Raw genomic sequence first — 21,734 nt, forward strand, 5'->3', positions numbered from 1 at the left:
CACAGCACTGGGGTGCAGTGGGGAGCCCATGGCTCAGGGGACTCCCAGCTCAACCCCATGGTGTGAGTGTGCCATGGGGACCCCCAGCTCAGCCCCATGGTGTGAGTGTGCCATGGTGCCCCCAGTTCAGCTCCATAGCACTCAATCCCCCATGGGGACCCCCAGCTCAGGCCCACAGCACTGGAGTCCCCCAGCTCAGCCCCACTACACTGGGGACCCCCAGCTCAGCCCCACAGCATTGGAGTCCCCCAGCTCAGCCCCATTACACTGGGGACCCCCAGCTCAGCCCCACAGCAATGGGGGATCCCCCAGCTCAGCCCCTTGGTTTTGGATGTGATAGGGACCACCAGCTCAGCCTCAGCATCCATTCCCCCCTCCCATGGCTCCCACAGCCAGGACATGACCAGGCTCTGTGTGAAAGCAGAAACTCTTTATTTTTGGGGCAGCTCTGGCCCCCCAGGGACAGGAGTGACACTGGGGACAGGTGGTGATAAGGGACACGGCCAGCACTGGCTGTGTGGCACCAAGTGTGCTGCAGAGGGGTGGGTGGGGTGTCACCCTGACCCCCAGCACCCTCTGCCAGGCCCCAGCACCGCTCAGGGCTGGTGCCACCCTTGCCCTGAGGACTCACCCCGGTCATCAGCCAGGCCGGAGCCACTGAGCCAGTTCTCCAGGATGGACAAAACCAAGGAGCAGCAACCCCCAAATTACAGGCTAGGCCAAGCCAAGCTCCTCCCAGAAGCTTTCTGGAGGTGAAGGAGGGGATCCAAGCAGAGTCACTGCCCCAAAAGTGCCACGGTGACCCTGCCTGGGTGCCACCAGCCCTACAGCGCCAGCGTGTCCTTGATGAGCCGGCGCATGGTGGTGGTGACCGAGGTGCCCAGGGAGTCCGTGATCTGGTAGGAGATCTTGTACAGGTAGGGCTGCACGTCCTTCAGGCTGGTGTCAAAGACATTGTCCACCTCGGACTGGGTGGGCATCTTGGGCAGGTACTCGTGGCGGTTCATCACCTCCACGATGTTGATGATCTTCTCGCAGAGCTTCTCCCCCACCTTCTCGCGGCAGATCTGCCGCTCCTGCTCGTTGGCCAGGTTCACCACGTTCACCTTGATGGTCCACAGCTCCCAGGGAATGCACTCATCCGAGAAAGGCCACCGGGATTTCTTCTTCTGGTAGAACTCCAGGGAGATCTGCCCCATGCCGTCGGAGCCGGAGCTGCGCAGCGCGTCCTGCGGGGCAGCACGGGGGTCACGGGGGAGCAGGGACTGACCAACCCTCCCCAGGCACATCCCACTGGGGTTTACAGAATATCCTGAGCTGGAAGAGACCCCCAAGGATCATCCAGACCCACCCCTGTGCCTGAGAGCAGTGTCCAAACACTCCCTGAGCTCTGGCAGCCTTGGGGCCATGACCACATCCTGGGGAGCTGTTCCAGCCCCCAATCACCCTGTGGGGGAAGGAGCTTTTTCCCAATATCCATCCAACCCCTTCCCTGCCACAGCTCTGTCCATTCTCTCAGTGCTGTCACTGTCCCACGGAGCAGAGACCAGAGCTGCCCTGGGGATGAAGCTGAGGAGTCTCCTCTCAGTCTCCTTCAGCCCTCAGCTGTTATCTTTTATATCAAGAGTTCTGTTATCATTATAGCGCAAGGATTCCATACCCTCAGAGTTTTGTGCTTCCTCGATGTTTTCTGTAAGCAGTTCCTCTACACACTGACTCTTCTTGGTCCTTGCAGTCATCATCTGAGTCCAGATCCCACCAATCCACTCTTTTATACCCTTGCTCTTATTGGCTACAGGTGTAGCTCCTAATCTTTTACTAATTAGTCCAGCTACAACTCGTTGGGGGATAAGATTACATTCTACACCACCTTAATTTACCCATATGTATCCCCCTACACTGCTCATTTTAATCCACCCACACGAGCCCCCTGCTCCATCCTGGGGCACCCTTGCAGATGTGTGGCTTCCCTTTAACCCCTTTCACGCTCCCCATTTCCCTCCTCTCACCTTAAACTCCCCCACAGCCTTGCGGAGGGCGCGGTCGAGCTCCTCGGAGGAGACGCGCACGTAGGCGAAGTCGATGAAGTCGCAATCCACGTCCTGGGTGCCCACGGTGCCAATGGAGTAGGTGCCCTCCTTCTTGTAGTGGAACTTGCCGGTGCTGCGGTGCAGCAGGACGGTGTGGAGCACGGCCAGCATGGCCTCCTCCACCTGCCTGCCCTCCACCGACACCTCCAGCACCTCGGCGCGGCAGTTCATGGCGGGGCCGGCGCTGGAGGGGCCACAGCAGCGGCTGCTGAGGGGACACGAGGGTGGCACGGGGGGGTTGGGTGCTGCCAGGCTTGGGTGACAGCCCCTCTGCCACCCCCCTGTGTGCTGGTGTCCTGGTAGCCCACAGGGAGCCACCCAGGTGTCCTGATTTAAATCCCCCACATGTCAAAAACATCCAGGCACCCTCGGTACAGACTCCCACCATAGCCCCAGATGTCCTGATTTGGGTCCCCCACATGCCACAAGCATCCAGATATCCTCGGTACAGACCCCCTGTAGCTCCTCACAGCCTCAGATGTCCTGATTTGAGTCCCCACATGCCAAAAAAATCCAGGCACCCTTGGTACAGACCCCACCGAGACCCAGATGTCCTGATTTGAATCCCCCACATGCCAAAAAAGTCCAGGCACCCTTGGTACAGCCCCCACCGAGACCCAGATGTCCTGATTTGAATCCCCCACATGCCAAAAGCATCCAGACACCCTTGGTACAGACCCCCTGTAGCCCCAGATGTCCTCATTTGGGTCCCCCACATGCCACAAGGATCCAGGCACCCTCGGTACAGGCCCCTCATAGCCCCACAGAGATGGGGTTGATTGAAATCTCTCACATCCCACAGATATGGGCCCTCGCAGAAGCTCAGGGGGGTCCAGACTGGGTGTCCCAAAGGGATCCAGGTGTCCCAGGATGGGACCCAAATGTCCTGGTCGGGTCCCCTGAGGGACCGAAATGTCCTGGTCGGGTCCCCTCATGGATCCAACACCCCAGAAGGGACCCAAATATCCTGATCGGATCCTCTCAGGGATCTAATACTCTGAGGGACACAAATGTCCTGCTCAGGTCCCCTCAGGGACCCAAATGTCCTGCTCAGGTCCACTCATGGATCCAAAACCCCTGAGGGACCCGGGTGTCCCCATACGGGCCCACCTCCACCTCACAGGAGCCCGGGGGATCCCGGCTGGGTCCCCCAAAACACCACACAGGCCCAGACGTCGCGGCCCGAGCCCACCTCAGTCTCCCACGGAGCGCCTCAGGCTCCCTCCAGGCTGGAGATCCCGGTCTCCCCTCAGTCCCTGCGCCCCCTCAGCCCCGGCCAGGCCCCGGTCCCCGCTCGGTCCCCGGGCCCGGCCCCGGACCCCACTCACCGCCCCGGCCCGACCATCTGACGGCACGGAGGAGGGAAGTGGATCATCCCATCTGCGCGGGGGGGTGCAGAACACACCACCGGCATCGTAGCCACCCTTCCGGCCATGACCACCGTGTTTCATCACTCCGAACTTGATTCCTTTAATATTTTTCCCTTTCGGTGCTGTTCCCGCCCGCGGGATGTCACTGGAGGTGGACAGGCCGTTCCGAGTCCGCGGAGACCCCTCTTCGCTGCTTGGTTCGTTCCAAAAGGGACATAGAGCTGGAATGCCGCAGCCCAGAGCGTCTCACCTGCTCCATGGCGCCCCCTCTGCTGGAGGCTCCTCGGAGGTACTGCAGCGGGGCCGGTGTCCCCCGCTGACCCCTGCGGGGACAAGGCGACAGCGGGGGCGACACGCGTGGGGACAACGGACACAGGGGCACGGGGGACACTTGGGTATGAATGGACACAAGGATATGGGACCGCAAGGGAAATAAAGAAAGGGGGGACACAGGGACAGATGGACACAAGGGACAGCGTGACACAGGGGGACGCGGGATAAAGGGACATGAAGACTAGAGGGACAAAGGGACAGTGGGATGGCTGGGTATGGGGATAGGATGGACACGGGGACACGTGGATATGGGGTGCAGTGGGAGCAGGGACATGGGGACTTGGGGGACACAGGAACAGGGGATGGATGGACATGGGGACACAGGGAAAGGGGACATTTGGGGCACTGATCTGCCATCCTGCCATGGGGACACACGGCTCGGTGTCAGTCGCAGCAGGAATGTGGCCGTGTCACCGTGCAGGCACACACCGACATAGCCGCGTCTGTGCCGAGCAGCCCCGGGCCCGCCCGCCGGTTCCACGGAGCTGCTTTCACTCGGCCCTGCCGGTACCGTCCCCGTCCCTCCCGCAGCAGCCCGTGCCGAGGGAACGGGGACAGCGATGGGGACAAGGTGGCAGAGGGCAGCTCTGAGCTGTGGGGAGGGGACAGAGCAATCGCGCCGGTGCCAACCCGGTGCCCACCGTGCCCCGGTTCCCGTTCGGGGCCCCGCCGTGCGTCAGCGCTGTCCCCAGGCGGGGGCGGCGGCGGGGGGGACAGAGGGACCCTTGTTTTGTGGCACTGCTGGCGCCCCCGGCCCCGTGACTCAATGTGGCCCTTGTTCCGAGTGTCCCCGTTCAGTTTGCTCCGGGGCCAGGCTGTCCCCAGCAGCAGGAAGGCGACAAGCCGGGGGACACATCAGCCACGCGTGTCACCCTCCTGCTTTGGTGTCCCCGGCTCTGTCCCCAACTCCTGGGCTGGGGACCCCAAACGCTGCCACCACCCCCCCGCCAGGGCTGGCCCTGCCAGCGGCCGCGTCCCCAGGAACACGAGCGGGGATCACGGTCACGCTTCCCGGTTATTTTGGGGAGGATAAATCAGGCGGGCGACAGGTGCGGGGCAGCGGCAGCCGGGGGTGAGTGACGGTTCAAGGGCAGCGCCGTGGGCAACGTGAGGCTCCGGAGCCCCGGCTGTCCCCGGCTGTCCCCGCTCCGGAGCCCCGGCTGTCCCCTACTGTCCCCGGCTCCGGAGCCCCGGCTGTCCCCGGCTTGACATCCTGGCTGTCCCCGGTTTTGGCATCCCGGCTGTCCCCGGCTCTGGCGCCCCGGCTGTCCCGGCTCCGGAGCCCCGGCTGTCCCCAGCTGTCCCTGGCTCTGGAGCCCCGGCTGTCCCCAGATCCACCGGTCCGGCTGTCGCCGGTTTGGCATCCCGGCTGTCGCCGTCTCCGGTGCCCCAGCTGTCCCCAGATGCCCCGGCCTGGCTGTCCCCAGCTCTGGCATCCCGACTCCAGCTGTCCCCGGCTCCATCACCCCGGCTGTCCCAGCTCCAGTTCTCTGTTTTTTCTACGGCTCCAGCGTCTTGTTTTTATCCAGCCCAAGTGTCCCAGCTGCCCCCAGCTCTGACATCTACACTGTCCCCGAGCTCCGGCTGTCCCCAGCTCCTGTCCCCAGCTCTGATTGTCCCCAGCCCGGCTGTCACCAGCTCCTGTGTCCTCTTTGTTCCCTCCGGCTCTCCCTCTCCTCGATGTTCTGGCTGTCCCCAGCTCCTACATCCCATTTTTCCCCCCCTCCAGCTGTCCCCAACCCCGCTGCTCTGTCCCCCCTTCCCAACCCCCGAATTTTAACTAAAAGGGAACACAAGGGACAAAGGTCCCGCCCAGTGGCTCTCACTGTACGGACAAGTTTATATACAGAAAATGGCCAAAAAGAGGGAAAATCAGAAAAATATATATAAAGGGGGGTTGAGGGGGCCGGAGCCACCCCTCGCTCACGCCCCCCGCTCTGTACAGGACCCGGCCGGAGCTATTTACATCAGGGGCGTTTTTACAGGGGAGGAGGGCACCGCGCCGGCGATGCCCCCGGGGAAGACGGCACCGGGGCTGCTGGGAGGCAGCGCCCTGGGCCGTGAAGGCACGTGGGGCACCCCTAAAAGTGCCCCCAAGAAGACTCAGGCATCTGAGGGGGGACCCGGATATCCTGGGAGTGATCCCGGGCATCCCTGGAGTGATGCAGGGGTGGTCCCAGGCATCCCAGGAGCGATCTAGGGGTGCCCAGGGGGTCCCAGGCATCCTATGGATAACCCAGGAGGGGGTTCCAGGGGTTCTGGGGGTGATCCAGGGGATCCCGGGCATCCCTGGAGTGATGCAGGGGTGGTCCCAGGCATCCCAGGAGCGATCTAGGGGTGCCCAGGGGGTCCCAGGCATCCTATGGATAACCCAGGAGGGGGCTCCAGGCATCCTAGGAGTGATCCAGGGATGCCCAGGTGGTTTTGGGGCATTCTGAGGGTCACCCAGGGGGCATCCCAAACATCCCAGGGCTGATCTAGGGGTACCCAGGGGATGTTCCAGATATCCTGGGAGCGATCCCAGGCATCCCTGGAGTGATGCAGGGGTGGTCCCAGGCATCCCAGGAGCGATTTGGGGTGCCCAGGGGGTGCCAGACATCCTGTGGATGACCCAGGAGGGGGTTCCAGGTGGTCTGGGGGTGATCCAGGGGTATGCATGGAGTCTTGGGAATGGCCTGGGGGGGTCCCAGGTGTCCCAGAGGTCGTTCAGGAGTCCACAGGGGTGTCCTGGGCATCCCAGAACTGATCCAGGAATGACCAGGGCAGGTTCTAGGTGTCCTGGGAGTGATCCAGGGATACCCCAGGTGGTTTTTGGGCATTCTGGGGGTCACCCAGGGAGGGTCCCAAACATCCCAGGGCTGATCTAGGGGTACCCAGGGGATGTTCCAGGCATCCCAGGGATGCCCAGAGGGTTCCCAGGCATCCTTGGACTGAACCAGGGTTGCCCAGGGCGGGTCCCAGACATCCCAGGGCTGATCTAGGGGTACCCAGGGGATGTTCCAGGCATCCCAGGGGTGACCCAGGGGTGCCCAGAGGGTTCCCAGGCATCCTTGGACTGAACCAGGGTTGCCCAGGGCGGGTCCCAGATGTCCCCAGGCAGGTCAGGGGCTCATGGCAGCCCCTTGCCGGGGACTCAGAAAGGCAGAGTGTCCATGAAGATCTTGTCCACGATGGGTGGTGGCGGCACCAGATCCTCCAGCTTGAGGTAGAAGATGCGCTGGAGGCCCTGGGTGCAGAGGCTGCGCAGCTCGGGCAGCTTGCCCAGCAGCTTGGAGAGGCAGCTGGAGCGGCCGGGCTCGGGCCCTGCTGCCGCCACGTGGTCCTTGAGGCAGCCCACGATGCGGTTCTGCAGCTCCTCCACCCGCTTGGGCTCCTTCAAGCCGTGCCGGTCTGCGGGGACAGACAGCGTGTGGGACGGCGGGGACAGACAGCAGGTGGCGATGGGGACAGCGACAAGCCTGGAGCTGGGAGGATCTCACCTGTGATGATGACGAGGGCGGCGAGGCAGGAGAAGGAGGGGACATCGACGCTCATGCGGTGCAGGCTCTGGGAGAACTCGAGGATGGCGTCGATCCACTCGCCGAAGCCACGCACGCACTGCTGCCGGTGCAGCACCACGCCGTTGCAGAAGATGAGTTTGCCTTCCTCTGGCTTGGAGCTGCCAGGAGAAATCCAGGTGTCACCCCTGGGCACAGCTTGGGCTCCCCCAGCAGAAACCCAGGTGTCACTCCCAGTGGAAATCCAGGTGTTGCCACTCCAGCTCAGGCTCCCCCAGCAGAAATCCAGGTGTCACCCCCAGGCACAGCTCAGGTCCTCCAGCACAAATCCAGGTGTCACCCCCAGCAGAAATCCTTGTGTCACCCTCCCCAGCTTGGGCTCCCCCAGCAGAAATCCAGGTGCCACCCCCAGTAGAAATCCAGGTGTCACCCTGGGCACAGCTTGGGCTCCCCCAGCAGAAGCCCAGGTGTCACCCCCAGTGGAAATCCAGGTGTCACCTCCAGCAGAAACCCAGGTGTCACCCCCTGCTCTGGGCTGCCCCGGGGCTCACCGGTATGCCAGGCGAAGGATGAAGAGCTCCAGGAAGGCTGACTCCAGCAGGAGGTCCTGGTCCTCCTTGGGCAGCTCGCTGAAGCCCTGGATCTTCTCGGCCCACTTGCGGATGACGTCCATGGAGCCGGTGAGGAGGTCGTAGAACTGCTGCACGTCCACGGAGTCCTCCTTCTCAAACGGGCACGGGGCTGACTCCTGGAACTGCCGTGGGCACGGGTCAGGAGTGGGGTGGGCACAGGTCAGGACTGGGATGGGGATGGGTCAGGATCTGGGATGGGATGGGTGAAGATTGGGATGGGCATGGGTAAAGAACTGGGATGGGAATGAGTCAGGACTAAGATGGGTCAGGACTGGGATGGGGATGGGTCAGGAGTGAGGTGGGCACAGGTCAGGATTGGGATGGGTCAGGATTGGGATGGGGATGATCCAGGACTGGGATGGGGATGGGTCAGGACTGGGATGGGGATGGGTGAAGAACTGGGATGGGCCAGGATTGGGATGAGTCAGGATTGGGATGGGGATGGGTCAAGATTGAGATGGGGATGGGTCAGGAACTGGAATGAGTAAGGACCTAGGACAGGGGTGGATTGGGAATTGGGGTGGGAATGGGATCAGGAGCTGGGATGAAGATGGGTGAGGAACTGGCTGGGAATGGGATCAAGATTTGGGATGGGGACAGGTCAGGAACTGTTGGGTTAGCAACAGGGATGAGTTTGGATCAGGAACAGGATGAGGACAGCATCAGGAACTGGGATGGGGATGGGTGAGGAACTGGGACAGGGATGGGTCAGGATTGGGATGGGAATGGGTCAGGATCCAACCGCAGCCCCAGCACGGCCCTGGGCAGGGCGTGGAGTGGCACCAGCCCTACCTTGGAGTAGTCCAGCTTGGTGGCACTGGGGATGGAGTCGATGTGAGCCCGCACCAGCGAGGTGATGAGGCTGACCGGGGACGCATCCGGCGGCTGCTTGGGCTTGGAGGGGAGCCGGCCTCGCCTCCCCTTCAGGCTGTCGGTCCGGACCACTGTGTGGGGATTGCAGTGAGTGCCTGTCCTCAGAGCAGCCACAGAGGCTGCAGAGAGGGGACTGCGGAGGGTTCTGGTACCTTCTTTGACCATGCCCACGGCCAGGCACTTCTGGAAGCGGCAGAACTGGCAGCGGTTCCTGCGCCGCTTGTCCACAGGGCAGTCCTTGTTGGCCAGGCAGATGTACTTGGCATTCTTCTGCACTGTGCGCTGCGGGTGGGGAAGGAGCGGCCGAGCTGAGCCCGGGGCGCTCAGCTCCGAACAAAAACCCTTCTGTCCTCCCGTGCCTCCCTCTCCAGCCCAGCATCCGGCTCCGTGTCCCTGCCCGGGCCACCCCTCAGCATCCTCCCGCCGCCGCAGAGCACTGTGGGAGTATCCTCACCTTGAAGAATCCCTTGCAGCCCTCGCAGGTGCGCACGCCGTAGTGCTGGCACGACGCGTTGTCCCCGCAGACGGCGCAGCGCCCCTCGCCCGCCCCGGGGCTGCGCACCTTGCTGGGCCCCTCCAGCAGCGGCGAGCTGGGAGCCAAGGGCAGCCCCCCGAACCCCCTGGGACCCCCCTGGCTCGGGGGAAACGCGTCCGTGTCCAGCAGCCGCGGGTCCACACGGGGCGAGGGGCCCAGCTGCCCCTTGAGGGTCGCCGGGGAGCCAGCAGGGCTGGGGGCCGGGGGGCTGAAGGCGAAAAAAGGAGGCTGAGACCCCCCACTCTTGGCTGGCTCAGCCCAGGGCTGCCCAGCCTCATAGTTCGGCAGCGGCGAGTACGGCCCGAAGGAGCCCTCCCATGCCGCGGCCTGCGGGGGCTGGAAGCCGGGCGTGGCGGGCGAGGGGATGGAGCAGGGGCTCCCGTAGCAGTCCGAGCCGCTGGAGGACAGGGTCTCGTCCGGCTGCCCCCCAAAAGCGCTGGGGTAGCAGCCGTACACCTGGAAATCCTCCAGCTTGAAGGCGGTGGCGGCGCTGGGCTGGCCGCTGGCGGGCAGCTGGTAGAGGAAGGCGTCGAACTCGCCGGCGTAGCCGTCCATGAAGGTGCTGAAGCTGGGCAGGGCTGGAGCGGCGGCCGCCAGATCGGCTCCGGCCACTTCCATGGGGAATCGGCCGCCCTCGGGGCTGAGCAGCTCGGCCGGGCAGCGCTCGCAGGGGCCGGCGCCCGTGGTGCTGCACTGGGCCTGGATGCAGGGCATCTCTGTGGGGAGAGAGGTGTCAGAGATCCGGGTGTCACCCCAGCAGAAATCCAGGTGTCACCTCCCACCAGCTGGGGCTCCCCCAGCAGAAATCCAGGTGTCACCCCCAGCAGAAATCCAGGTGTCACCCCAGGACAAATCCAGGTGTCACCCTGGGGACAGCTCAGGCTCCCCAGCAGAACCCCAGGGGACCTGGTACAGCCCCTCTGGCATCCAGACAGAGGATGGGGACAGGGTGGGAACGGTGAGAACCTCCCCAGGGTTCTCCTCGTGCTGGAGCTGCACCTCCATGGCCACTGGCAGCGTGGTGGTGGCCACCGGTGTCCCCAGGAAAGGTCACGGCACAGCCAATGGGTGCAAAGGACATTGCCCAAAACGCTGGCTTAGCAAAAGGCCCCGAAAGGAAAGGAGGGAGGAATGTGGCCAGCAGATTCCCAAGCCCTCGGGCTGGCCAAGGGAAGCCAGAGTTAGGGCCGAGCTGGATTTTGAGGACTCCACTTCCCCCATAATCCCTTTTAGGGCTTTTTGGGAACATCAGCGCAGGTGAGGGGGAGAGGAGCCCACCCTCTGTCCCTGGAGCCCCCCAGGGCTGTGTGCACGGATCTGGTGGGACATAAGACAAGCAGAGCCCTGTGTCCAGCTGAAAGCCAAGCCAGAAGTGACCCCCATGGCAAGACGATAATGTAATTCATCTCGCAGACCTTTAAAGGTCACGCTGCGCTGGCCCCCGGCCACGTCCTGGCACGGCCCCCGCTGCCAGAGCCCCCGGATTCCCCCAGCCAAATCTGGGCAGCTCTCTGGGGCACCAGGAAAGCCGACACCCCGCCAGGAGCCGCGGTTAAAAATACCCAGCGTGGCTCCAGCGCTGGCACCCGCGGGATGGCACCGGCCCCCAGCCCCCTGCTGGCGGTCCCGGTGGGGTTTGTGCGTGTCCAGCCGGGGGCAGCGGGAACAGCGACCCCACAGCTGCCTCCTGTCCCCGAATGAAGCCCAGGGGACCTCAGGCCGAGCTGGGTACACACCTCAGGGCTCACTGTCTGTGCCAGCGGGAGTTTTCCTTGCCTGCATGAAAAGCTCGGCAGATGCAACTCCTCGACCCTTCCCGTGCTCCCAGTTCGGACATTTTTCCTCCCACCCACTCGCTGACAGAATTTGGGGTCCCCTCTGCGCTGTCCCCCCGAGGAGCGGGCACAGATTCCCGCAGCAGCCTCTGCTCTGCCCACGGCCGGGCTCTGTTTGCAGATTCCTGCTTTGGGAGGGAGGGAGGGAGGGCAGCTGCCCGTCCGTGCCCAGCCCCGACGCTGCCGCCTGCACGGGCGGGTGGCAGCCGCTGGCACCGGGCCCCGAGCCGCGGGAGGGCGAGAGCAGCCGGTGGCACCGGGGGTGGCTCCCGCTGCCCACGTCCCTGCCGGCACCTGCTGAGCCCGGTAATGCCGCAGCAGCGGTGGGCACGGGGGGTTTGCCCGCACGGGGCTGGCTGCCCGCACATCCCGGTGCTCTCCGCTGCCAGCTCCCGGTGCTGCCCGCGCGCTCCTGCCCGCCCTCTCCGGTTCCGTGCCCGCTCCGCTCGGGGATCCCGGGGTGATGCCCGCTGTGGGGCGGCTCTGCCCGCTGCCAACCCCAGGGACGGGGATTCCCTGCGTCCCGGTTGCGGTGCCGGGATGGGGGAACCAAGGAGCCGCTCCCGGTGCTGCGCAGCTCCTCACAGAGGAGAGGGGGGTGTCGGGCTCGTCCCGGGACCCCCGGGGCCGGGGGTCGCTCTGCCAATTCCCGCCGGGTGCGCGACCCCCGGTGCTACCGGCACTCCTGACCCAGCTCCTCCCGGTGTCACCGGGACGTCCCATCCCGTGCACCTCCCGTGCACACTCGGTTCCTCCCGGCGCCACCGGGAGGGGCAACCCCACACAGCGCGCACTGCCCGGTGCCTTCCACCGGCACCCCCGACTCTCCCCGGTGACACCGGGAGTTCCTTCCACAGCGCCCTTCGGACACGCCAGCCCCGGCTCCACCGGGACGCGCCACCCGGTTGCCCGTGGTGCTACCGGGACACCCTCCCACATCCATCCACCTTGCAGGACGCCCCCCGCCCTGAGCCCCCGGTGCCACCGGGATGCCCCACCCGGGATCCCCTCGGTGCCACCTGACACGCCCGATCTGAATCAAACGGCTCCTGCTCCCCCGGTGCCACCGGGACACCACCGGGACACCGTGCACCTCCCACTGCCAGCACGACCCCCGGTGCCCCCCGCATCCCGGTGCCGCCCGTACCCGGGTGCCGGCGCGGCGGCGCTCCGGTTCGTGCTCCTGCCACGGCCGCTCCGCGGGCTCCGCCGGGCTCCGGCCCCGCCACTACTTTCTCTTAAGCGCTCGGTGACGCGCGGGGCGGCGCGGGGCCGGTGACGCACGGGGGGGGCGGCCCCGGCGGGGGCGCGGCCGTGACGCACGCGGGGTTCCATTGACGCACCCGCGGCCCCGGCTAAAAATACCCCCGCGGCCCCGGCTAAAAATAGCTCGGGCGCCCCTCGCTTCCCCTCTGATCCCCCCGGGGGCCGCCGGAGGGGGGAGGGAGGCCCCGGTGGCCGGGGTATCCCCGGTGTCCCCGGGGGCCCATCGGTGTCTCCTCGCTGCCGGTACACCGTGCCCCGGTGCCTCCATGGTCGGCGCTCTCTTGCTGCCGGTGTTTCCGGTGTCCCCTCGTTGCGCCCACCCCCGAGGCCCCCTCGGTGCTGGCATCACTTCAGTCCCCACCTCCGGTAACCTCTCGGGGTCGGTAGCCCCCGTGTCCCCTCGTTGTCTTATACCCCGGTGCCCCCATTCTCGGTGCCGGTATCTCCGGTACCATTATCCCCGCTGTCCCCTCAGTGCTGGCATCCTCGGAGCCCCCTCGGTGCCGGTGTCTTCATTGCCCCATTCCCGGTGTGCCCCCGGTGCCCCCGGTACCGCTATGCCCAGTGCCCATCTCTCTCTCGGTGTCGGTATCCCCGGTGTCCCTTCGTTGCCGGTACCGCTATGCCCCCATTCCCGGTGCCGGTATCTCCGGTACCATTATCCCCGGAGCCCTCTCGGTGCCGGTATCTCTGTTGCCCCATTCCCGGTGTGCCCCCGGTGCCTCCCGTACCCCCGGTACCGCTATGCCCGGTGCCCATCTGGGTCTCTCCGGTGCTCAGCGGCACCGGTATCCCCGGGCTCCTCCCGCCCGGTGCCAGTGCGGGGGGGATGACGCGGGGTCCCGCCCCCGCCCGGTCCCCGCGGGGAGCCCCTGGCCGGCCCGATGGAAACAGCGGCGGCTGCTGGCGGGCGGCGGCGCCGGGAACAGCGCCCGGGGGCTGGAAAATGAGCTCAGCCCGGCCCGGGCCCGCGGGAGGCCGAACGGCGAACGGAAGAGACCCAGAACCCCGCAGTGCCCTCCGGTGCCACGCCGGTACCCCCTCAATACCCGCCGGTACCACCCGGTACCCCCTCAGTACCCTCCGGTACCATCCCGGTGCCCCCTCAATACCCGGTACAATCCCGGTACCACTCCAGCACCTCCCGTGATACCCCCCCGGTACCGCCCCGTTACTCCATCGGTATCTCCCGGTACACGTCGGTACCGGCTCGGTACCGTCCCAGGGACAAACCGGGGGGTCTGGGGGGACCCGGCCCGCTGTGCCCGGTTTGGCAGCGCCCCCGGGGCTGACAGCGCCGTTAGTGCTCCCCCGTTAGCGCCCCTACAGCGGCACCGTCCCACCGGGGGGGCTGGAGCCGGTGCCCGGTGCCCCGGGAGCCGCAGCCGGTACCGGGACCCTGCCTGGCCTCACGAAACCCCGTGAGCAGCAGCGGGGACAGCCCTGCGGAGGGGTCCGGAGGCCGCACGGTGGTACCGGAGGAGGCGGCCCGGGGGTACCCGAGGAGGCGTCCCAGGACCGGGCGCTCTCCCCCGTTCCCTCGCTCCTGCCCCGTTTCTCGCTGTCGCCCGCCCCCGACGGGGTTCCGTGACGTCACATCTGCCCGCTGACGTCACGCCGGTCACTGACGTCTTGGGGATCCCGCGGCAGCACCGGCGACGCCCCCGGAGGGATCCCCGGCGGGACCCAATGAAGTCACGGCCGGTGCCAGCCCGGGGATGCGGCCCCGAACCCTGGGGACAGGGCAGACAGGAGGGTCCCGGGGCTGCCGGGGGTCCCAACGCCACCGGGGGCCCGGATCGGGGGGATTGCAGCCCCCCGCATCCCTCGCTCGGTTACCGGACGGTGACAGCGGCGGCCCCCGCATGCCGGGATTAGCTGTACCCCGGGAGAGGCCGCGGCGGCGTCGGGGGAGGAAACCCGAGCCCAACGAGCCCCGCAAGGCCACGGGGGCGCGGGGGGACCCGGGCATCCCCCCCGACACCCGGTGGGGACACGATGGTCACACCAGGGTGCCCGTGCCCGCCCGGTGCCCACGGCTGGCTCCGTGCCCCCGCTCTATATTTATCGGTAATGACAGGCTGCTCCGGGGCGTGCCCGGTGCCCCGGCCGTGCCCAGGCGGTGCCACGCGTGACTCCAGCTGTCCCACGGCCACCTGCCCCTCTCCGGGCACACGCAGCCCCAGGTCGCGGCTATAAAAAGCTGAGCGTGGGGTGGCAGCTGCCACCAAGGGGGGGTCCCGTGGTGGCTCTGGCAGGAACGGGATGCTCCGGGGCCGGCAGCACGCGGGAGGGACGCCGAGAGCAGCCGGGGCTGCGGGAACCGGACCATAAATGTCCAGCACGGAGCTGTCCTGGAACGGGGACAAGGCAGGGGAGTGTGGGGGGGCCGGCTGAGCCCCCCATCTGCCTCCATGGAACGCACAGAAACCTGCAGTTGGCACCCCCAGATCTCCACAGGGTCCCCTGGGGGGGGGGACAGGGAGAGTTGGGGTCCCCAAACAGCGCAGTCAGAGGGGAAACTGAGGCACAGCAAAGGGGAAACTGAGGCACAGCAAAGGGGAAACTGAGGCACAAACAGAGGGGAAACTGAGGCACAGCAGAGGGTTGGGGGGCTCTCGGTGCTCCATCTGTGCACACGCCAATGTTGTAGCAGTCCCGCAGCTCTGGGGGTGCTTTGTGCCCCCCAACTCCTTCAGCGGCTCTGGGGGTGCTTTGTGACCCCCGACTCGTTCAGCGGCTCTGGGGGCGCTTTGTGCCCCCCAACTCCTTCAGCGGCTCTGGGGGCGCTTTGTGTCCCCCCAACTCCCTCAGCGGCTCTGGGGGACACCGAGGCAGTTTTGGGGGGTCCCCAGTGCCCGTCCTGCGCGGGCACCGCGTCCCCTGCCGGAGGAAGGGCTCGGGGTGGGACGCGCTTCCCGCCGGCTGCCGCAGGAAACGGGGCAGGAAGGGCCGGGCCGGGGCCCCGCAGCGCCGGGACGTGGCCGAAGGCACCGGGGGGGACACGGGGGGACCCCGGCAGCTCAGTCACGTCCGAGGTGACATCAGTGCGTCACCCCAAAGGGACAGAATTGGGGCTCTGTCCCCCCTCACTCACAGCCACGCATCGCTGCAAATCCTCTCTGTATTAGCGAGGTACAACAGCAGAGCAGGGTGAGACCCCCAGGGCCCCCCCAGCCTGGGCAATTCGGGGCTCCCCCGGTGCTCCCCCTCCCCAGAGCTCCGTGAGCCGCTCCAGGAGTGTCCTCACGTCTGTCTGTCCCTTGCTGCTGCGTCCGTCCCTCAGCATCACGATCCCCAAACCTGCTCCGTGCAGCCCCCAGGGATTGGGGGGTGGGCAGAGCGAATGAAGCCCCTCGCAATAAATAAATAAATAGTCCTGGGGAGGCTTAGAGGTGACTCTCCTCCTCCTCCAGCGCCCGGTTGAGCCCCGGGATGAACTTGAGCAGCCGCTGGCGGAAGCTGCTGTGCCGGTTCTTGCGGGAGGCGGCGGCGGCGGCTCCGTCCCCGGGATCCCCGGCCCGGGCCCAAAACTTCCCCGCAGCCGCCGGTGCTCCCGGACACCTGAGGCTGGAGCTGCGACCCAGAGCGGGCCGGGGGCGCGGGGGAGGGGGCGCGGGACCCCCGATGTCCTCATCCTTGTCCTTGTCACCATCATTGTCGCCGTTCAGGGAGCTGGAGGAGGCGAAGACGCAGGTCTGGTACAGGGAATCGTCGCTGCCGCTGGCTCGGGAGGAGCCCCCCGGCAATGCCTCCCCCTGCAGGCACCAGCGGATGGACTCGAGCGTGTCGTAGATGCTGGGGTCCTTGGCCACCACGCCTGATGGGGGACACGGGGGTGTCAGGGGAGGCGGGTGGTGCCCCAAAACCCTCCCACAACCCCCTGAGACCCCCACTCACCCCGCACCAGCCGCTGCTCCTGCACCATCAGCGAGCGAAACTCGCCCCATTTCTCGTAGAGGGTTTGCTGTGAGGAGGGTGAGGGGGTCAGGACCCTGCTGAGGGGTCCCCAGGACCCTGCTGAGGGGGTCGAGACCCTGCTGATGGCATCAGGACCCTCCTGAGGGGGTCAGGACTCCCTGAGGGGTCCCAGGACCCTGCTGAGGGGGGGCAGGACCCTGATGAGGGGTCCCAGGACCCTGATGAGGAAGTCCCCAGGACCCTGCTAAGGGGGTCAGGACCCTGCTAAGGGGGTCAGGACCCTGCTGAGGGTCCCAGACCTGCTGATGGCATCAGGACCCTCCTGAGGGGGTCAGGCCTCCGTGAGGGGTCCCAGGACCCTGCTGAGGGGGTCAGGACCCTGCTGAGGGGTCCCCAGGACCCTGCTGAGGGTGGTCAGGACCCTGCTGAGGGCGGTCAGGACCCTCTGAGGGGTCCCAGGACCCTGCTAAGGGGTCTCCAGCCCCCCTGGCAGCCCCTGCTCACCTTCAGGTACTGCAGCCGTGCCTCCAGCTCAGCCCTCCTGATGGATGTGCCATAGAGAGTGTCGAGCCTGTGGGTCAGCAGCTGTCAGCATTCGCGGGCTGCAGCCCCCCCAGCCCCCCCCTGAGCCCCCCACTCACCGGAGAACATTCCCTGAGCTCTTGATGATCTCCACGATCTCCCGGTGCCGGATTCCCTCCACGTTGAGCCCGTTGACGCCCGTGATGGTGTCCCCTGGAGCACAGGGTGAGCAGGGCGGGTTCAGGGGGGCTGCTCCCCGCTGCTGGGGCTCCCCTGGGTCCCCCCAGGTTGTGCTCACCAGCCTTGAGCCCCGCGGCCTCGGCCGGGCTCCCGCCGTGCACGCGGCACACGAAGGTGAACATCTCCACGCTGTTGCTGTCCTGGTGGTGCAGCCCGTAGGTCTGCAATGAGGGGGCTGCAGTGAGGGGCACCCCGACCCCCAGGGACCCCCCCCCGAGGGCAGCAGTGCAGTGTTGGGTTGCTGCTGGGGGGGGGTTTGCCCAAGCAGCACAGCATGGGGAGGTTTGGTGACTTGGTCACCTCTAAAAATAACCCCGGGATCAGAGACAAATTAAAAATACCCTGATGCAAAGCAAGGTGTGGGGAGGGAGGGTGGGGAGCAGGGCCAGGCTCGGCTCAGCTCAGCTCAGCTCAGCACCCACCTGGATCTCGAAGCCAAAGGACTCCTCTGCCTTCTTCTGCAGCGTCACCACCTTCCTGGGGGACACAGGGGTCAGAGCACCAGGCATACCCAAAAATGCCTGTGCAAACCTCAAAAATGCTGCTTTGGGCTCCCCAAAATCCCTGCACACCCAAAACTGCCTGTGCGAACCTCAAAAATGCTGCTTTGGGCTCCCCAAAATCCCTGCACACCCAAAATTGCCTGTGGGAACCTCAAAAATGCTGCTTTGGGCTCCCCAAAATGCCTGCACACCCAAAACTGCCTGTGCAAACCTCAAAAATGCTGCTTTGGGCTCCCCAAAATCCCTGCACACCCAAAATTGCCTGTGGGAACCTCAAAATGCTGCTTTGGGCTCCCCAAAATCCCTGCACACCCAAAATTGCCTGTGGGAACCTCAAAAATGCTGCTTTGGGCTCCCCAAAATCCCTGCACACCCAAAATTGCCTGTGGGAACCTCAAAATGCTGCTTTGGGCTCCCCAAAATCCCTGCACACCCAAAAATGCCTGTGGGAACCTCAAAAATGCTGCTTTGGGCTCCCCAAAAGCCCTGCACACCCAAAATTGCCTGTGGGAACCTCAAAAATGTTGCTTTGGGCTCCCCAAAATCCCTGCACATCCAAAATTGCCTGTGGGAACCTCAAAAATGCTGCTTTGGGCTCCCCAAAATCCCTGCACACCCAAAAATGCCTGTGGGAACCTCAAAAATGCTGCTTTGGGGTTGCCAAAATGCCTGAGATGGGATACACCCAACTCTGCCCGCCAGTATGTGCCCACAGGGTCTGGGGGTGTCTGAGTGGGACCCCATCTTTGCTCTCACCTCCCCCATAAAATCCCCCTCATTTCCAGCCCTCCCAGGGTATCCAGAGTGGAACAACGTCCCCAAGGCCAAGCTCCAGCCCCTGGGACAGGGACAGGGCACCAGGCATGGCCAAAGCTGCCTGTGCAAACCTCAAAATGCTGCTTTGGGCTCCCCAAAATGCCTCAGATGGGATTCACACCGCCCAGTTTGCCTTTGTCAGAATCCTTTGGGTGCCAGGCAGGGTCTGGGGGTGTCTGAGCTGTGACCCCATGGCTGCTCTCACTTCCCCATAAAATCCCCCTCATTTCCAGCCCTCCCAGGGTATCCAGAGTGGAACCACATCCCCAAGGCCAAGCTCCAGCCCCTGGGACAGGGACCCCAGCCCCACTCGTGTGCCCCCTGCCCCTACCTGTGCTCCTCCGGGGACTGGCTGGGCGATGCCCACTTGAACCCAGTGTCCTGTGACAAAGGAAGAGCCATGAGGGGACACCCGAGGGGACATCCCCCACCAGGACAGCACCAAACCGTGCCAAGGCAGCACCCGGGTGTCCCCTGGGCATAACAGGGCTTTGATCAGGGCTCAAAGCACCCTCAGAGCGCCCGGGGCTCGCCCCACGCTTTGACGTCAGCCCCACCCCACGCTCTGAGGGGCCCCGGCACAGAGGGGCCCTGTTGTGGCCACAAAATCGGGGTTTTTGTGCAAAATCCACCCCTCCCTCCCTCCCAGCCCAGACAATGTCGCTGTTGTGGCAGGAGCAGAGGCGTGGGCGGGTGGAGGAACAGGCAGGACCCTCAGGAGGGGACAGGGCTGTCCCCAAATGCCCCTCTGGGGGTGTAGCCCCAGTGCAGCACAGGCAGTGCCACCAAAATCTGTCCCGTGAGGGTGGCACATGGCACGGTTTGGTGGCAGCAGGGTGCTGGGCTCCGGCAGTGCAGCACAGCGTCACCAAAAGCTGTCCCTTGAGGGTGGCACATGCCACGGTTTGGTGGCAGCGGGGTGCCAGCGGTTCTCTCTGTGCTCTGCCTGCCACATGGGTGTCACCAGCTCTGCCACATGGGTGTCACCGGCCCTGCTGGTGTCACCAGATAACGACAGACCTCCCCAAATGCACCCACAGGCACAAAACCACCAGAAACGGGAACGTTGTCGCCTGTCACGCTGGGCCCCACGTCACCACAGGGACAGGAAGGGACGCTCTGGAGCCCTCGGGGACACGGCTGCTGCTGCTGGTGGCCCTGCTGGCCAGGCCACCGTGCGTGTCTGGGCTGTGGCAGAGCAGCCACTTCTGCTCCGGATGTCGGCTCCGCTCTCGCTTCCCACCGCGCTCAGGAAGCGCCGCGGGGCCGGGGGAGCCTCAGGGCGGGGTCGGGCCCAGCGTGAGCACGGAGGAGCTTTGCCAGGGCCCTGTGCTGCTCCAAACCAGAGCTGGGGAGCGCTGGGACCTGTCCCTTACTGTCCCCAAACCAGAGCTGGGGAGCGCTGGGACCTGTCCCTTACTGTCCCCAAACCAGAGCTGGGGAGCTCTGGGACCTGTCCCTTACTGTCCCCAAACCAGCCCTGGGGAGCTCTGGGACCTGTCCTTAAACCAGACCCAGGGTACTCTGGGATCTGTCCCTTACTGTCCCCAAATCAGAGCTGGGGAGCTCTGGGACGTGTCCCTTACTGTCCCTAAACCAGACCCAGGTTACTCTGCCCTTTACTGTCCCTAAATCAGACCCAGGGCACTCTGGGACCTGTCCCTTACTGTCCCTAAATCAGACCCGGGGAACTCTGTCCCTTACTGTCCCCAAACCAGCCCTGGGGAGCTCTGGGACCTGTCCTTAAACCAGACCCAGGGTACTCTGGGATCTGTCCCTTACTGTCCCCAAACCAGAGCTGGGGAGCGCTGGGACCTGTCCCCTGCTGTCCCCAAACCAGACCCTGTGATCTGTCCCTTATCCTCCCTAAATCAGACCCAGGGCACTCTGGGAAATGTCCCTTACTGTCCCTAAAACAGACCCAGGGTACTCTGTCCTCTGCCGTCCCTGAACCAGACGCTGTGATCTGTCCCTAAATCAGACCCTGCTCCTGGGGTACCCTGTGGCCGATCCCTCGCCCTTCTCACAGGACAGAGTCCAGGGGGGTTTTGGGGTCACTCCTGTCCCACTGACAGAGCCACAAACAGTGGGGTGGGGTCTGGTCCTGCACCCTAAAAGCTGCAGGGCAGGACAGGGAGAAGGACCAGGACAGGATGTGGGGCTTGGGGACACCGGGAAGGAGCACAGGGACGATTCCTGAGGGAAGGTGAGGGGGGACCTCGATGTGGGGACCCGGGGGGAAACCAGGGTGGGGGTACCGGGACAACCCCGGGGCAGGACGTGAGCAGGATCCGGGACAGGATGTGACGCTTGGGGGGACAACACGGAGCGAGAGGGGACGGGGACAGCGGGAAGAGGCTGCGGGATGATGGGACAGGGGCGAGGAGATGCTGGGGCAGCACAAGAGGCTGGGGGCGGCCATGGGGACACGGGAGCGGGATGGGGACACGAGGGAAGCTCGGGCGGGATGGGGACACGAGGGAACCGGAGCGGGATGAGGACACGAGGGAAGCTTGGGCGGGATGGGGACACGAGGGAACCGGAGCGGGAGGGGGACACGAGGGAACCGGAGCGGGATGGGGACATGAGGGAACCGGAGCGGGATGGGGACATGAGGAAACCGGGGCGGGATGGGGACACGAGGGAAGCTCGGGCGGGAGGGGAACACGAGGGAAGCTCGGGCGGCGCTCGGGGCACGATAAGAGCCCCGGAGGAGACACCGGAGCGGACCCGCAGCCACCGGCGGCCGGGCGGGACGGGGACACGGCGCAGCCCCGCTCCCCCCGTTACCGGTCCCGGTGCACAGCCGGGGGCACCGGCGCGGTTACCCCCGCAGCCCTACCTTGCGCACACGGGGCAGGGTCCCGCCGGCCGCCGCCAGCGCTCGGTACAGCTCGGCGGGCCCGGGGCTCTCCGGGGCCGCCGCCGGTACCGCATCGTCCTTCGGCCGGAGCCGCCGCCGCCGCCGCCGCCGCAGGGTCATGGCCGGGCCGGGCCGTGCCGGGAGCCGCTATATGGACCCTGGGGGTGGGGACACCAAGGGACGCGCCCCTTTTGGGGCCGGACACGCCCGCTTGGGCGTTAGAGCGCGGCTTTGGGGATAAACCACGCCCAGGGGCCGGCTGGGACCGGCGGCTCCCCGGGCACGGGGCGGGACCGAGCGGAGTTCGGGGGGTCCGGGGTGAGGGGACCCCGGGGGGGGGACAGTGGGGGGGTCCGGTGTGAGGGTCCTGCTTGGGGTCCCTGTGGGGGGGGTCCTGCTCAGAGACCCCATGGAGGAACAGTGGAGGGTCCAAGTGGG

General features: G+C 65.6%; 3 protein-coding genes across 10 annotated transcripts; all 3 read right to left on the minus strand.

Annotated features, from left to right (window-relative positions):
* Positions 1-411: 411 nt before the first annotated feature.
* Positions 412-3,683, minus strand: ATG101 (autophagy related 101). Of its 4 annotated transcripts, none has more exons than XM_064735019.1 (3): positions 3,419-3,683; positions 2,010-2,298; positions 412-1,229 (listed from the first exon to the last, which is right to left on the minus strand). In XM_064735019.1, the coding sequence occupies exons 1-3, from the start codon at positions 3,523-3,525 to the stop codon at positions 825-827; spliced, it is 801 nt and encodes a 266-aa protein (XP_064591089.1). In that variant the 5' UTR covers positions 3,526-3,683; the 3' UTR covers positions 412-824. The 4 variants fall into 4 exon arrangements, with proteins under 4 accessions (XP_064591089.1, XP_064591088.1, XP_064591091.1 ...); XM_064735018.1 differs by having other exon boundaries at positions 2,010-2,295; positions 3,419-3,543; XM_064735021.1 differs by lacking the exon at positions 3,419-3,683 and adding an exon at positions 3,283-3,412.
* Positions 3,684-5,637: 1,954 nt separating this feature from the next.
* On the minus strand, positions 5,638-12,363 carry NR4A1 (nuclear receptor subfamily 4 group A member 1). The gene is made up of 7 exons (XM_064734926.1): positions 12,313-12,363; positions 9,250-10,046; positions 8,948-9,077; positions 8,715-8,866; positions 7,842-8,044; positions 7,273-7,451; positions 5,638-7,183 (listed from the first exon to the last, which is right to left on the minus strand). Exons 2-7 carry the CDS (start codon positions 10,042-10,044, stop codon positions 6,927-6,929), a joined length of 1,716 nt encoding a protein of 571 aa, XP_064590996.1. The 5' UTR covers positions 10,045-10,046; positions 12,313-12,363; the 3' UTR covers positions 5,638-6,926.
* A 1,903-nt stretch (positions 12,364-14,266) lies between these two features.
* TAMALIN (trafficking regulator and scaffold protein tamalin) lies at positions 14,267-21,416 on the minus strand. 5 transcript variants are annotated; one of them, XM_064734994.1, is made up of 8 exons: positions 21,276-21,416; positions 18,765-18,814; positions 17,537-17,591; positions 17,173-17,275; positions 16,994-17,087; positions 16,857-16,923; positions 16,332-16,398; positions 14,267-16,251 (listed from the first exon to the last, which is right to left on the minus strand). In XM_064734994.1, exons 1-8 carry the CDS (start codon positions 21,414-21,416, stop codon positions 15,821-15,823), a joined length of 1,008 nt encoding a protein of 335 aa, XP_064591064.1. In that variant the 3' UTR covers positions 14,267-15,820. The 5 variants fall into 5 exon arrangements, with proteins under 5 accessions (XP_064591064.1, XP_064591067.1, XP_064591068.1 ...); XM_064734997.1 differs by having other exon boundaries at positions 17,173-17,254; positions 21,276-21,302; XM_064734998.1 differs by having other exon boundaries at positions 17,173-17,254; positions 17,537-17,587; positions 21,276-21,300.
* Between the last annotated feature and the right edge of the window lie 318 nt (positions 21,417-21,734).

The sequence above is a fragment of the Zonotrichia leucophrys genome, chromosome 29 (genome assembly GCF_028769735.1).
Source record: "Zonotrichia leucophrys gambelii isolate GWCS_2022_RI chromosome 29, RI_Zleu_2.0, whole genome shotgun sequence".
In the NCBI taxonomy this organism is placed as follows: Eukaryota; Metazoa; Chordata; class Aves; order Passeriformes; family Passerellidae; genus Zonotrichia; species Zonotrichia leucophrys.